The sequence below is a fragment of the Numida meleagris genome, chromosome 1 (genome assembly GCF_002078875.1).
Source record: "Numida meleagris isolate 19003 breed g44 Domestic line chromosome 1, NumMel1.0, whole genome shotgun sequence".
NCBI lineage: Eukaryota > Metazoa > Chordata > Aves > Galliformes > Numididae > Numida > Numida meleagris.
Window position 1 is genome coordinate 92,994,440 of NC_034409.1, and position 16,290 is coordinate 93,010,729.

The 16,290-nt window shown below is 34.6% G+C and overlaps 1 protein-coding gene across 5 annotated transcripts in view; it reads left to right on the plus strand.

The window, feature by feature from the left end:
• The window catches only part of GBE1 (1,4-alpha-glucan branching enzyme 1), a 164,507-nt gene that overhangs the window by 26,304 nt on the left and 121,913 nt on the right, over nt 1–16,290 (plus strand). For all 5 annotated transcript variants that reach the window (XR_002440516.1, XM_021402997.1, XM_021402973.1 and 2 more), the window contains 2 exons: nt 6,820–6,989; nt 14,972–15,087. Coding sequence is in view for 4 of the 5 variants with exons in the window: in XM_021402997.1 (XP_021258672.1) it covers nt 6,820–6,989; nt 14,972–15,087 (286 nt within the window). In the remaining variant the exon portion in view is untranslated. The remainder of the gene's footprint in view (nt 1–6,819; nt 6,990–14,971; nt 15,088–16,290) is intronic.

The window sequence follows — 16,290 nt, forward strand, 5'->3', positions numbered from 1 at the left end:
CCAAATTACTTGCATGACATCTAATATAAGCTTATTATCGTTGGACAATCTGTGAAATCATTACTTTTCAGCTGAAAATGGATGTTACATTGCTTCTTGAGATAAAGAGGCAAAGTACTTGTGTAATGAAGAATTTTAATAATTGTAGCTGGAGTCTCTGGGAAATTCTGATTTAGTCACCCACAGACAGCGATCATTATTTCAGAAACGAAATTGTTGCTTTTAACCCTTAGAAAAGCAAAATTAAATGTCAGACTTTTTCTGTATCTCTGTAAACATCACCCGTTGGTGTCTTGTAATTTTAAAGCATACCCTTATGGCATTCTTCAGACGCTTCGAAGGTTACATGCTGTTCAAATGTATATGAATACATTTATTTTTTTATTATACATTTACATCTATCTAGGTATTGTGCAAGTCAGTCACCTAAAACTACAAAGCTGATCTAGGTTACAGTGCAGTTATTTTTTTTTTTGTTCTGAAATAGCAGTACCTACCTGCTTGAGAGCAGCCCTGAGAAGTATTTGGGAATGTTGATTGATGAAAGATTCAATGTGAGCCAGCAGCATGTGCTTGCAGCCCAGAAGGCCCACAGTACCGAGTTGCATCAAGGATGCGATAGGATGAGGGGAAATGGTTTTAAACTGCAAGAAGGTAGATTTAGGCTAGATATTAGGAAGAAATTGTTTACTGTGGGGATGGTGAGACTCTGGAACTCATTGTCGAGTGAGGTTGTGGATGCCCCATCCCTGGAAGCATTCAAGGCCCGGCTGGATGGGGCTCTGAGCAACCTGGTCTAAAGGGAGGTGTCCCTGCCTGTAGTGGAGGGCGGGTGGAACTGGATGATCTTAAAGGTCCCTTCTTTCCCAAACCATTCCATGATTCTGTGAGTCTTATACTATGATTAGATGACAGGCAGGTGAGTAAAGGGAGGTGAAGAAGAGAATAAAATGTAAACAAAAGCTTTTGTTTTGATATCCTTCCACTAGTGACCAAGCTGGCTGAAGAAACAATTACAAAAAGGAATTTGTTTTTGCCACACACTTCTAGTTGTGGTGCACTTAATTTGTTGAACTGCAGAAATCTCTTTTGGGAAGAACATTATCCATCCTTCTCCTGTCTTCTTTCAGGCTGTCCCCTTATAGGAAGCTGAATGAGGACAGCGTTAGAGAATAACAAACTATTAAGTAAGTGAGAAATTGAGATGTGGGGACTTGGTAATCATAGCAGCAACTAACTGCATGGACTTTACTGTCATGAAAGTGTGTGTAACTACATCTACAAATTAATAGCAGCAAAATTGGAAAAAGTAATCTGTGAATGGCCATGTTCTTTATATGTTGAGTCTATACCTCCACTTCCATGTTTTTATTTCCTTTTCTTCTGTGAAATGGTAGGGGGTGTAGAAGGGATAGAGATGGACATTATTAGTGGTGATTGTTTCATGATTGTCCTGTTTAACATTCCTGCGTGCTCCTCCTTCGACTATTTGGGAAATGTTTAATTCCACTCTGGCTTTCCAGGAACACCCAGTGAGAATACAGAGCTGCTTTTGTATAGAATTTTGTGACCCACATGTTAACATCGCATCTTCAGATACAGAGTTCGTCTTACATGGCTATCAAGATGTGTTTTATTTCTTTCTTTTAAGAAGCTGTTGCTGTAAAAAAAAAAAAAAAAAAAAAAAAAAAAAAAGTTCAGTGTAGCCACTTAAATGATACCTGTCACTGCTAGTTGATGACAGCATTGCAAAATTTTGGACATCGATATCTAAAAGATGGGCTGTCTGTGATAACAGAAGGGAACTGCAGCTCCTGAGCCTTTCTTGATATATCAGTCTAAACCAGCTGTTAATCCTTTCTGTTGTTCTTGCTGTAGTAGTCTGTCAGAGATAAAATCAACATTTCTTCAATTCCCACTTTGCTAATTTTTGAAGTGTCTTTATTTAAGTAATACATTATTTAACGTACCTTTAAGAATGATGGGTTTTATTCTTCATCCTGCAGAGAGGTGATCTGTAATTAGGCTGGTGAAGGTGTGGTACAATGGCAGTTTGGATTTCCTTGTTTGTCAGAAGCTTGGAAATAAGAGCTAGCATTCCCCTAAGAGGTTTCAGGAATAAGTTTATGATCAGGATAAATGATATCTCAAAGCATCAAAACAAACTATTTTTTCTTTAAGGTTTGTTGTTTAAATGAGAGGACAAAAACAAAGGAATGACAAAAAAATAAAAAAAAATAAATCTCCCAAACATTTTATTCTTTCTGTTTCTATCTTTCAGTCACTCCAATACCTACATTAGAGGAAGTGGAAAGAAATATAACAGACTGAAGTAGCTGAGAGTGTTTTTTTCTTTCCTTTTGTCTGTACCTTTATTTTTAACACTGACTTCTGTAAATGTTTTTATTTGTTGGAAAATGAGAGGATTTGGTAAAGAGAATACCTTACTGGGTGTTTTCTTTTATATCCTTTTCCCTTTGGTGTGTGCAGAATTGGGCTTTCCATATGGATGCCAGATATCATTATCAAGGCCTCTACTATTCGCTTTCATGTTTTGAATAAATTTACATTAATATTGGGCCAATATTGTGGAAATAAATTACGGCACAAAAACTAATGTGGACAAAAAAAATCTAGAAAATGAGTAGCTACTGAAATGTGAACATCATAAGCTGAAGAGGGATGAAAATGATTAATGTCAGTGTTGACACTACAGGTCTTAAAATAGGCTGATTGACTGCTCTATAAACTGCAATAATTATGACTTTCTAAAAAGGTGCAAGAGTGGGCATAAAAATGTTCTGAAATTATGCAGCCATGTTAGAGTGCAACACCATGGTGATTAAATGAGGATATTATGTATGCTGCCAAGACCTCTTTGGTTATATTAGTTTCTATTCAGATTCCTATGAGACCTAAGAAATACAGTATAAATACAAAGGTTTAAAATTTATAATACAAGGTAGCCAGGGGGGAGTAGCTACCTCCAATTGTTTAAAAAAAAAAAAAAAAAAAAGAGGTCTGAGGGCTTTATGTGGAGACATAATTCATTATTATGACTTGCCATCAAACTTCTTCAATATTGTGCCAAAAGTCATATTTCACTAAGGCAGTTAAGTTTAGGAAGGGGGAAGCTTAACTTTTATTTATTTATTTTGCCATAATGAAATTACTAATTTAAACACCTTTTGCCATTTTTAATGGGATTAATTAGCTGTTTTAAGTCAGTGATGGTAGGAGTTGAAGCATCATGGTTACCAAATAACTAGAACATTATTTCTTCTAGTAAGAACTGTCTAGCTTTGCATTGAACTGAAACACTTGAAGACACCATTTTCTCTGAAATCTATGTTTCCACTTGGTAAACTTTAGTTCTTGAAGTAGTTAAAAGGCAAAGTGTTTGAGTCTTTTGAAGTGATAGGTGCTTGCATGAAATGCAACTCCTTAAAATGGCCTGAGTTAATACCATCTTTACGATTTTTCACTCATCTTGATTTTCTGTGCAGTTTATGTTACTGGCAAGACACCTACTTTCTGGATAGCCATTGTGCAAGGTCATATTTGCAGGTTTTAATCCTTTTGTGTCAGTTCTTACATTCCTATTGTATGCTTCCAAACAAGGCTTCATATAAAGCATAGGAATGAAAGCAACATTGTGTTACAAACTATGAATATAACAACAACAAAGACTTTTGTGACCCTGTTGCAAGTTACATTTATGATTATCCATACTTCACTGTGAAATACCAGAGGAGAGAAGCAAGAGAGCTGGTGTAAAAGTGCTAGTCTGTTACTGAATGTACTATTCCATGTTGGATGTATGTGTAGTAATACCAAGACTGAATCTTTGATCCCAGTAAGTGTGAAGAAAACACAAAACTTTGGTATTTTAACTTAAAACTAATTGGTCTGTTAGTGGAGATGAGTTGAAAGGACGTGGCATTTGAATTGAAAAAGCTTTTGGTATGGTCCTGTGATCCCATCCTAGGGGATGAGCTTGCTTTTTCGTTAGAATTCCTGGAGCAAGAAATGCACCCACAGCAGTCCTGTTCAGCTGTACATGGTGGGTGTGTTTTGTCATCCCTGTCCCTGTAGGAAGGGACCTAGTGCACGTCTTCTTCCAGTTACCTCTGACCAGATCCCTGAAAATATGTGGATCTTCTGTTTTTTTTTTTTTGTTTGTTTGTTTTGTTTTTTAATCTTTGTCACAAAGGTAGCAGTAGTACTTTTCAAAGTATACCTGGGTATGGTTTTAACCTTCTAATATCTTTTCAGTGTCTCCTTCAATATACAGAATAGAAAAATCTGAAGAGACTTTGCAGTTGTTCATGAAGCTACGAAAGCTTTAGAGGTGGGAAGGTAGAACTTGGCCTCTAGTCCTGGCTTCTAGCTTTGAGTGCTGATGACGATTCCCGTCACACGTCGAGAGTTTACAAATTCTCTCACCTTCATATTGTTCCCTGTTCACAGTCTGGTTGCAGTCTTTATAGCTACATACGTCATGAAAATTTGAGTACGTTTGCTTATGATAACTTTTAGTATTCAGAGGGGACTGCTAAAAGTGATCAGACAGATATCTACCTCTTTTAACACTTGTGTGCCATGAATGAACTTAGCCTTTGGAATGGCTCAAACAAAAAGATTTTCCTGTCATTTTCTTCGTGTGATTCTGGGGTTTCAGTCTGAAAGATGAAAACATTTCAGTGATGTAGAAATAAAAGATGATTCTGTGGAAGAAGAACGTTAAGGTTGCTACACCTGGTTTGTAAGAATGCTCATAAATAAATCCTCTCCTTTAAAGCAGATAGAGAGATACACTTCTGTTCTGATTTACAAGACCTTCAAGGGAAGATAGCTTTGTTTTGTGGCCAGATGCATTTTGTCTCCTGAGATGAGTTTTTCAGAGTAGTTCACAGCACAAGTAATTGATCCATTTTAGAAGCCTGTGGCTTTTTCATGAACTTCAAACAACCCATAGTCCTATATTTGATCACTTCAGGAGGTCACTGACAGAATTAAAACAGAATGCTTTCTAGGATATCATGTGAAACAAACACAGAGGGCACTAGTTGTTTCAGTGTTCATAATTTCTGTAATGATGGCACAGCAGTTGTGTCTGAATGAACTTGCTCTGTCACAAGCACTGTGCACTTGTATAATTAGTATATTTTAAAGAGTAGCTTAAAATAAAACAAAAATGAAAGTAGCCTCCTCCCCCGAGCTAAACAAATCAGAATACGTTTACTTTTCAAATAGAAACTTTCAGTAGGGAATAATGTTTCTGTTACCAAATGCCATATGGTGAACTTCTGAGGCTGTGTTAGTCAATTGTTCCGTTTCTGTATTTAACTTTCATTCTTTTTATTTATATAAATCTTTCTATGATTGCAATTGATTAAAATTTAATTCAGTCAGCTGGATGTGTATATATAGGTTATACACGTATATTTGAAAATCTGACAGAATGTTCACCCTTAAGCACTGCAAATTAAATTGACTACCAGAGTAGTAGTTTGTAATGTGTTTCTGAGGGTTAGACTCATGAATAAATTTTAAAGGGATGATGCAGGTAGATGGGCAGCATGTTATAGATATTTTTTCTGTAGTGATTCCTGAGGCATTTTTTGAATCTTGCTGTTTTTAAAAGTGAACATCAGTGTTTGTAATACAAACCTGCTGGGAGATTAACCTTGAAAGTAGCCATAGTGCTCAAAATTAATATGTTATCCTGTTTCACTTTAACCAGTAAATTGACAGTTTAATCCCCTACTTTGAACTAGTGAAGGTTAATTCTGAAAGAAAACTTTAAAACAAACCTGAGAGTAGTGTACAAGTCCTAACTTTTCAAGCAGAGTAACTCTTCTTTTTCTAAGTGTAATACTATAATGTTGTTTGCTTTTTTACTGTTTATTTTTCCTTTTTCAAAATACAGTAAGTGTAATGAGGCAGAAAAGTTGGTTTTGCTTCGATTCTTCCTAGTTTTTATACATTTCTAGCATTAGTAAAATTCTCAACTGAAGTTTTTTAGCCATGCCTCTTCACATAGTAGCTCACACTTTAGGAAGCAAATCTGACCCTTTTCTTTGTGTAGCGTGTGACTCCTGTTTCTCTGAATTGCTGGGAACTTCTGACAGGAAAACTCCGAGTTGTTAATAGCAAATTTTTACATTAGAGGCTTATTGCATTTCTAGCCCTAACAGGGGTAAGTAGAGTTCAGTGCAAAATAATTACTTACATAAAGTTTTTGTGTGTGGGTGTGCATGTGTAAGTAAGTGAGTGTGTGTGTATATATGTGTATATATATATACACACTTGTACGTGTGTGTACATGTGTGTACCCTTCTCTCCAACTAGTTCCAGTGGCAGAGGACTACTTAATTTTACTGATGGTCTTTCTAGAGAGATTGGTCAAGCAGTGCCAGATTATTTCCTCCATGCTTGCTACATGCTGTATTGCAGACTTTTCGGTGTTCAGAGATTGTGTATTAAAATGGGTTGTGATAGATGTACCCGGCCTGTGCAGTTCTCCCTGTGATGCCCTTGCTCAGTATTAATAAGATAGAAGAAAAAAATGTTAGGCTGTTCAGAGTGTGAATTTCTCCTGTTGCGTAGTAATACTGTGATTTTTGGACAGCCAATCAGGAGTTGTAGTCTTAGACTTAAAGTTCCTGTAAAGTAGAGGAAAATGTAGCGTAAAGTTGCAATTTTCACTTCTGTGCTGCAACCATAAAATATGATGTGGTTTGATTATTTATTTTCTATTTCTGTAAGGAACGATGTCTCAGATATTCTAAAACTTTTTTCTTTTTTTTTTGAAAGGTATGCTCTGTTTTATAAACGCTTGAAGAGCATCGATGACAATGAAGGAGGTCTTAATAAATTTTCAAAAAGTTACAAATCTTTCGGTGTTAACCAGTTTGTGGATGGTGGAGTATATTGCAAAGAGTGGGCACCAGGTGCAGAAGCGGTGTTTCTCACTGGTGATTTCAGTAAGTATTTTAGTAACATTTCTTCTCCCCTGCACTGTGTTTTAGATCAGTATCCTTTTCACTTAAAAACAGTGTTGTAGCAAAGATAAAATTCTGATAGCAAAAATACATGTTATGTTTTGCTAGTGTAACGGCATTTAGTAACTTAAATAATCATCTTTTCCTCCATATTAGAGTAACCTAAGAATGTGTGTATTTCTATTGCATTCAGTATTATGTATCAGAATTATGCATTTCTATTTTTAAATCTATAGGTAATGACTTCTCTAAAGATTCTATCCTGATCACAGTGCAGCATTAGCTGAATATGTCTGAACTACCTGATGTTCTTCCTAAAGATCTGCAGTTAGGCTTTTGTGATGTTATATGGAGGGAAGGGGAAAATAACAGTGTAATAGCTTGATTTATCTGCTCTGCTTGTCTAACAGCAGTGTTGTCCAAGAACCAAGGTTCTTTGTGATTCTTACTATTCATGAGAGTCTAGAAACAAGTACTAGCTTCAAAATGATAACCTCAAATCATAAGTGAATGTACGCATGAAAAGAGTTCTATTCCCTTTTTGGGAAAGAGGAAGGAATGGTGTTAGCAGAGCAGGAAGGTGGCAGGGTCTCAGTGGAGGAACTGTATTGCTTAGTTTGAGAACTGGGAAGACATTGGTTTACTTACTTAAAACTTTAGACAAAATCAAATTTTCTCATTTGCCAGAAGGCTAGCTACAGTTAAGTCATGTTATGCAAACTCTTAAATGCAAGTCAGGTGCATTTTTGCTCTTAAATCCTGCAATACTAATTCACCTATCTTTTTAATTTTTTTTCAGGATGCTTATGTAACTTTTAAATGTGAAGATTCTTTACCTGTGCTGTTAGCTGTAGTATTTAGTGATTCCTTTTAAAGTACAGTGGTTGAGCTTTCTTTACAATCTTTCATAGTACTTAGTTCTAGTATTATTTTTTACATAGACCTAAGATACATTTACAGACAGAATAAGCAAAAGAAATGGTTAAATATTCAAATTATGCTTCAGTTCCCAGACATAAACTGTATCTACTTTAATTGTCAGGTTTTGTATTCTGTTTTTTTCTTTAAGAACTTGATTAAAGGGTCTGTGTCTGCTGTTCACTCTGGTAATCTGAGTATGTAGGCAATGATTACTTTTAGAAAAGTCTTTAATGCAGAAGATGGACAGAAAGGTTTGTGCAACAGTACTTTTAGCTGTGGTTCCATTTGATATGATTTGATCTAATGAATGACAGGGTAGCTTTCCTTCAAATAGTCCTTGTCTTTTAATTTGAATAGATGTTGATTAAAAATAGGTTGACATAGCACTTGAATTTTAATACAGGAATCAGATATATCTTTTGATTCCAAAACTCAGTAACAAGTCATGACTATAGTTCACCTCCTGCTAGATTACGGTGGTGCTAGCTGTTAATAGTGAATATAAGGCAGCTGCGTGAGGGAATTTTAAAAACTAAACTTTACATTTATAAACACACAGTTCTCCTTTTCTCTTCTTTCTTGCTTGCAATCTCACACCGTCAGCCACATCTTAGGATTCTTCTGTGTGATGGGCTAAATTAAACAACGCAATCTAAGATTAGCCATTTTGAAAAGAGACTTTTAATGAAATTAATACTTAAGATTTTAAAACGGGGATATAAATTGTAAATTGGCTTGGAGTGGAGTTTGCAGGGAAGTTCCAGTATTGATACTGGAAAGATAGTTAAAAAACCAAAGCAACGACAATAAAACTCATAAAAACAAACCTATTTCATTTAAAAAATATTTCATGTAGTACTTCATATGAAGCAGAATTTTAGGACTAATTACTTAGAATAGTTGTATCTATGTTAATGAAATGTGGCAGTAAGAAGTCAAAAGACTAAAAAGAAGTTCACTTTAACGTGGGAAAAAGTGCATTTGTTCTATATATCATTCATCATCAGTCATAGTAAAGTATTCATTCCCAAAGGTGAAGATAATGTACTCAGAAAGCCTAGAGGAATGGAAGATTGTCATTCAATTCAGATGATTTGGCTTTAATAATATTCTGATGAGAAATTGGGTTGCAAAACCCTAAGATTTAGAATCGGGTTGCTATAGGTGCATTTAATTAAAACTGAATCCCTTTAACCTTTCTTCAAGTTTTTGAACAGGTTAAAGTCTCAAACTAAATTTATGTCCATATTGTATTTAAATTGAATATCAAGTTTTCTATTAATAAGATTTTTTTTTATAAAAGCTCAGGTTTATAAAGAGGAAACTGCAATTGAACTACTGGAGGGAGGAGGGCTTGAAATGTTACAAGGAAGCAAACCAAACTTTAAATAGCACTTCTTCAGTTTTAAATGAAAATATAGTGATATGTAATACAAAAACAAGACAATTCATGATTTGCTTTTAGTTTTGCTGTGGTTAAATGGATAATGGTGTTTTCTCATAATGGTTTACTTGGGTATTATCTGTGAATATCTTAGGTGTTTGGTTGAAAAACAAGGAAAAACATTAAAAAAAAACCACAAAACACTAATTCTCAGTACTTAACCTCTTAAATTAATGATATTCAAGGGTAGAAAACAAGTAAAAATTGATCGTGCAGACAACAAAAACTTTGATATTAAGAACTTTTAGCTCAAATTATGAGTATGTGTGGTTTTTTTCTTTCTTTCTTTTTTTAATCTCCTTCTGAGACATTTGTCATGAATGGGATCCTCTTTATGGGATAACTTTCAGTGTTATACCTTCTGGAAAAAGGTAGAATAGCACAAAAATCTGTATTCAAATTGGAGAATGAAAAGCATAAATTTCAGATAATTCCAATATTTTCAGAGCTTGTCTTCTCTTTAAAACTCCATAATTGGAGATCAAGATAAATTTTATCTGTTGATATTCAGGTACATTATTTCACTCTGTCTAAAAGGGATTAAATGAACATCTGAAAACATAAAGTTTGTCAATTACTACTTCTTGCATTTCAGTAAATCAAATGTATGAGGCAATTAGTCAGATGAATTCCTAATCCTAGAGGCAGTACCAATGTTATAGCTACTTTAAAAGCTCTCAGTGATAACACTCAGTATTTTATTTGCATGCTTTCTTGCTGAGAAACTTGTTGACTACTGGCAATTTATTGCTACTTTACGATCATTTGGTTCAAAGTAAGTCAAGTTTTGAGTGTAATCCATGGAATTTGTTTGGGAAATTGGAACACTCAAAGGTCTGTTTGGCCATGCAGTGTATGTTGTCTGTAAATATAAATTTAATTAAAATTTAAAAAGTTAATGACTTTATGTCAATATTTGATATAATGCAATATGATCTAAAATTTTGATCATTCTGGAATATCTGTTTGTTCTGATTTCTGTTTCATTTTTGCACTAGTGGGTGGAGTTGAAGTGTGGATGCAGGAGGACTGGCTGCTTTGCAGGGGATTTTTTGTTTGATTATTCATTTACGTATTTAAACTCTGGCAGGTTTTCTTCAGAGTGAAGTAGGGGAAACTTAAGCCACCAGTCCTCATAATTTGAGTGTCTGAGAGTTGTGATTGCAGACTTGTCATCGAAGAATCATTTGTCTTCAGACTTGACTTAAACCTTTAATCAAATGGAATCTAGATAGTTCTGTGATATGATACTGAACTTAGTACTTTTATCAAAGCTTTCTATAGATAAATACCTAGATTTCATTAATAAAGACAAATGGTGTTATACTTCTGTGGTTGCAGATGACTGAAGGCAATACTGAAATGTAAGCTGCTATTTAATATCCAGGGAGATATCATATCTGCGAAGTAATGACATTTGTTTTCATGTCAGTATTTGAGCTTTCTGTTTAATGACTTGTTAAGCAGATTATGTTAATGGACTTGGTATTGAACTGTCTGAAATGAGGCTATGTAGAAAGAGATGTAATTGGCCATTCTGTGTAACCAGTGGTATCTGTAGAGAATCATTCCAGTTATGATCTGCTTTCAGTGTTTTGAATTCATATTCCAGGCAAATGAATTTACGAGTATGTTGTGGGATAGTACGATTGTGATGCCCCTTAGCAGAGAAACAGCAGTTCAGATATCTTTTCTTCAAGGAAACCATGTGAATGCTTGTTAAAGTGCCTATTCTCTTTAAGCACCTTTCTGTTAGAACTGTGTGTTGTCTAGAAATACAACTGTCTTAGGATGTGTTTTGCAATTGAGATTTCAATCTCAATTTTGAGAAGAGTTTTTTCACTTCTGAAAACTTACTTCATAGTCACAATATTGCACTGTTGAACCAGCAAAAACAAACAAAAAACCCACTGTTGTACCATTTTTGGAACAAATGAATGATTTTGCCAATATACAAGAAATTCTCTTTCCTCTTGTGAAAAGAAAGAGGAGATAAGACTCCTATGTCTGAGTTAGGTCTCAGAACTGAATGGCAATATGCTGATCAACTTGAAAACAAAACCTGAAAGTGGGGAACAAGAAGTCATTTAATTTATGATTTAGCTGGAAGAATCACATTTAATTTTTTTTAATGATAGATGGTAGAATCCAAGGTATCATTGTTTTACATTTGCTTCTAGGTGAAAGCTCAGTTTCATGGTTGTTTGGTACACACAGTGCAGTTCTGAGTGAGGAGAAGTTCTGTGGTGTCTTGTTTCCCTGAAGTAGGATGTAATGATTAGATAGGAAGCTTATTTTTTAAGATCCATTCTTGGAGAAGTTATAGTTAAAAATTAAAAGTACTTGGTTATTCAAGATGTCTTCTGTGTTGATAAAAGACGTATTTAGGTCTTGAGATTTTGTGTAGAAGCTCTTGACTTTATGCATATGTTATGAATTGTCCTTCTCTCCTAAAACTTATTCAAGTTGATAATTTCAAGTTCTATTGGTAATCTTCTCAGCCATTTTGTTTGCTGATATTGATAGAGTTTTTGAGGCCCCTGTTACCAAACTAAGATTTTTTTTTCTTGAATTTATATTTTCTTTTGGAAATAGCAGACTTCTGGATAGTCTGCTATTTGGTTCTTTGTTTTTTTCTTAAGTATTATTGACTATATTTTGATTTTAAAAAAAAATGAAAACTAGGTAGTAAAACTGGAGAAGTCTAAACCACTTTTTTATAGGCTGTCAATTTCAAGGTGTTTTAACATTTTATGTCTTTTCTCTAATAGAGGGCAATATCTGTTGTAATCTTCATAAGTTAGTTTCTTTCTAAGTGTTAAGAAATAAGTAATGGTTTTATGTAGGAACATCGGGGACAGGTGAGTCTTGCTTTCTGTATTCTGAATTCAGTACATCCATGTATTACTTAAGAGCAATCTGTTTTATGCATTAGACAACATTTTGGATTATAGATGTTTATTGGAAAAACATATATGTTGATGAATATAGATACCTTCTTCACTTTTCTACTACTTCTGTTCTGATTTCTATGGATAAGCAGATGTAATCTTTGATCTAGTCACCTTTCAGTTCTCCAATTTTAAGACCACCTCCAACTTCCAACTACAGTGCAAGATGCTGTCTTATAGCTCTTCCCTAGCCTCCCATAAATTGGTTGGAAGAGACCTCTGGAGAACATTTATTCCAAATCTGTGGTTGAAATGAAACTACTACTAACACGAGATCAGGTCAGCCATCTACTAAATAGCCTATGCTGAAAGACATGTCCAGAACTGTTTCTTTGCTCTGGATGATGTTATCCGTGTTATGTTAACAGAATAAAAGATTTATCACACATCAGCGGTCTAATTAATTTGTAAAAAGAAGTAAAAACTAGTATGTGATGGAATACTGTCAACGGTTTACGGGCGTTAGGCCTGATTCCGTGACAAAGGGGACGGGGGACCCAAGGGCCCACGTCCCGGGAAAAGGGGAAAGGGGAAAAGGGTAGGGAGATGGCCCTGAGAGCAAAGAACAGCGGTAACAATCTGAGGAGAAACAAACTAATTTACTAAATAAAATATCGGAATGCAAAACAACACACTATAATACAATATAATTACAATTTAAGCTGATAAATCCAACACAGAGAGAGAGAATGTCCCAAAGTCAAGGTAGGCCTTACTCTACTACCGACGATAAGATGGCTGGAGAGCGAGGTGCTGCCAAGACGAGAGACGGCGGAAAAAGGGATGAGGTCTCGTGATCTGCAAGTTTTTATACTGCGAGCTTCTATCTTTTCCCTCCGGCTGGAAAATGGTAACAAAGGAGCAAAGTGCCGTGGGGACTGTAGTAGTCCTTCTCTTCTGAGAACTAGGTATGTCCACTACATGATGTTATGATGTGGAATACCAATAACCGAAAATCACAAAACCATGACAAATACTATGGGAAGGTTCAGATCAGATTACTTTCAGTCTCTGCGTTAAATAAATCTGTCAATTTATTGCGAATTTGTTTTCAAAAATGTTTTTCCTTCACTCCTGCTTTCTGTTTCTTTAGGACAAAGATTAAACAGGTAGCTTTAAAACTTAAACCACTGAATCAGTGGTATTATTTTACTCATTTTCTCCCACCACCATTAACATTTTCCCAAATTAGTATTTGAAGATCCTGCAGTATATGTGATATATATTTATAATAGGAATCTATATCCCTTTCCCCCCACTTAAAGCAGGAAAAAAAAAAACAATATTGTACAGTGAAATGTGGAATCATGTCAGATGTAAAGTGTTAATCTTGAATTTTTTTGAATAAATATTCAAGTAATTAATGCTTTTGGCATCTACTACTACATACTAGGAAGTAAAAAAAAAAAAGTAGACTGTAGACAAGTAAGCTAGTGGTTTTAAAGTAGCGGAAGTTGCTAATGCTGCTGGAGCAGGGAAATAAATTTTGGTGTCATGTCTAGTTTTTCTTTAATTACTTTTAACCCACTAACATGTTTATTAGAAACATTGTTTTATATTAGCTTAAATAATAGAACTACAGCTTAGGATGTGAATACAGCATTTATCAGCTGTTAGTGTATGTACTTAAGATCTTGTGTATAATTAATGTACGTATGATCTTGCAGAAGACTGCTTATGCTTCTGTACTTGAGATGGAAACCACCTGTCATTTTACAGCAGGAAATATCATACAAATAGATCAGCAAGAAGGAAATGTCTTACAGTTCAGTTACAGTTTTCTGTTTTGCATGGTTTCTTGATACCTTAAAATTCCCTGTTGCTGTTGGCTATGTGAGGTGGACAAGTTTCAAGGCAAGATAAGAAGTCATTTTGAAATTTGGCTTGCCGCTTCCTTCTAGTTCAGAAATAGTTACATTGCCTGAGTCTGTCAGTTCAGAAGCTTTATATTTAGTTGCATTCATAAGAATTAACCTTGAACATCTATAGAAGCACACACAATTTTCTTGGCAGGCATTTATTCAGTTAAGCATGTCATAATGGCTAACCTTGTTCCTCTCCAGCACTTAGTAAGTCAAAACAGTATGAAGAATCTTGAATTACGGAATCTAAGCTTGGTTCAGCAAACATGTTTTGTGTTTTTGTGCTTTTTTTTTTTTTTAAATGAAAAAGGAACCCTCTTCAGGATTTGCTTAATTATAACTGTGTCATTTCAGGCCAAAGTTCTTAGTTATGTTACGAAGTATTTAGTATTAAGTGGACATTGCAACCAAGTTTGTCTGCATCTTCCTCGTTTTCCTAGTTAATATGCTTTGTGTTCAAAATAGAAGCAATTAAACACATGTATCTGTATCCAGAGCTGGTTTAAGCATGTGGTTTATGGAGATGGCTTTGATTTTGTCCAAGATAATCTTTTTTCCTCTTCCGTAGTCAGAAACTGTCAAATTAGAATTTGATGTATGGTTTCCCAGTGAGCATCGTATTGAACCTGTTCTAAGGGAAGTGTGCTGTAGTAGCTGATACAAAAGTATTTGTATTTGCTGCAAATGAAATGTATTCTGAAAAAGATTGAAACTACTGCTATGCCTTGGAATTTTAATTGGGCATCTTTTAAGATAAATACACTTAATTCTGTTTTTTTATTACAGATGGCTGGAATCCGTTTTCTCACCCATATAAGAAAATGGAATATGGGAAATGGGAGTTGTTCATTCCACCTGGACAAGATGGTTTTTCTCCCGTGCCTCATGGATCAAAGCTAAAGGTGCTAGTTCTGACCTTTTTCTTTTCAGTTCTTTTAACATTTTGTACTCATTTTGTCCTTTTTGTTTTGTAGTTATAAGAAGCAGAATCAATTTATCTTCTTGTGCAAAGTGACCCTAAATGGTGAATTAATAATGTCTAGTTTTCTTTGCTGTATTGGAACTTGTATATGTAGTTGAAATGTAGCATGATACAGTGCACTGTATCCACAATTTAAAACCATTATTTATATACTTACAATTTGAAAAATAAGTAGTTTCGTATTTCATGCAACTATTTAATATTCTATTCAAATCTTAATACCTTGGTGGGAAGTGCTGTGCTTTTAACCGTAACTTTTCAAGCATTCTGTTTTTATGTGGTATATCTAGCCTCTTAGAACTTAACTCTTGACACCCAGTAATTAGGAGTATTGATCAGTAGGCTTAGCTTAAGGAATTTGAGCTAAATGCAGAATGAGGGAAAACTTATCACCTGTTGTATTTTATGACCAGAAACTCTTGTCTTACAAAAATTAACTGAAAGTTTCTTTGAGCTTAGTGTCATTATACACATAACAACTACCACTGCATGTGGTTATTTACATGTGTATACTGATTTCCATCATTGAGATGTGTGTATATATATATTCTGAGAATTTGACTTGTTGCAATTTGAGCTTGTGTTCTAGAGATGTCAAATGATAACGGGTCAGTAATGAGTAGTTAATGAAAGAAATATACTGAAATCATATATAACAATACTAATCAACCGGGGGTGTTTGTATAATGTATACTACAGTCTCAGGGCTCCCATCAACAAAACTAACACATTGAAAAAATCTTCGATTTTTTCATTAAAAATCTGATCTTAAGAAAACAGAGAATCTACCAAAACAAAGAAATATGTAGAAATACACTGGAAATGCTTTCTCGATATATGTGCTTAACACTGTGTTTATTATGGTATACAAAATTGTCTCAGTAATAAATATGGATGAATTGAAATTTAGAAGTAATCATTCAAGGGCGTGAGAAAGCTGATCTTATTTTGCAGAGCAGGGGAGAAAACAGTTCTCTGCATCTAAAATGTGGTGATTATACAATAATTTGTGACACTAGAGAATGGTTACTGGTATTTTCTATAATTTAGAGATAAATAGATTATGTTTTCTAATTGCTGCTAAATTTACCTTCTATTTATGTTGCATTTTCAAAATTATTGT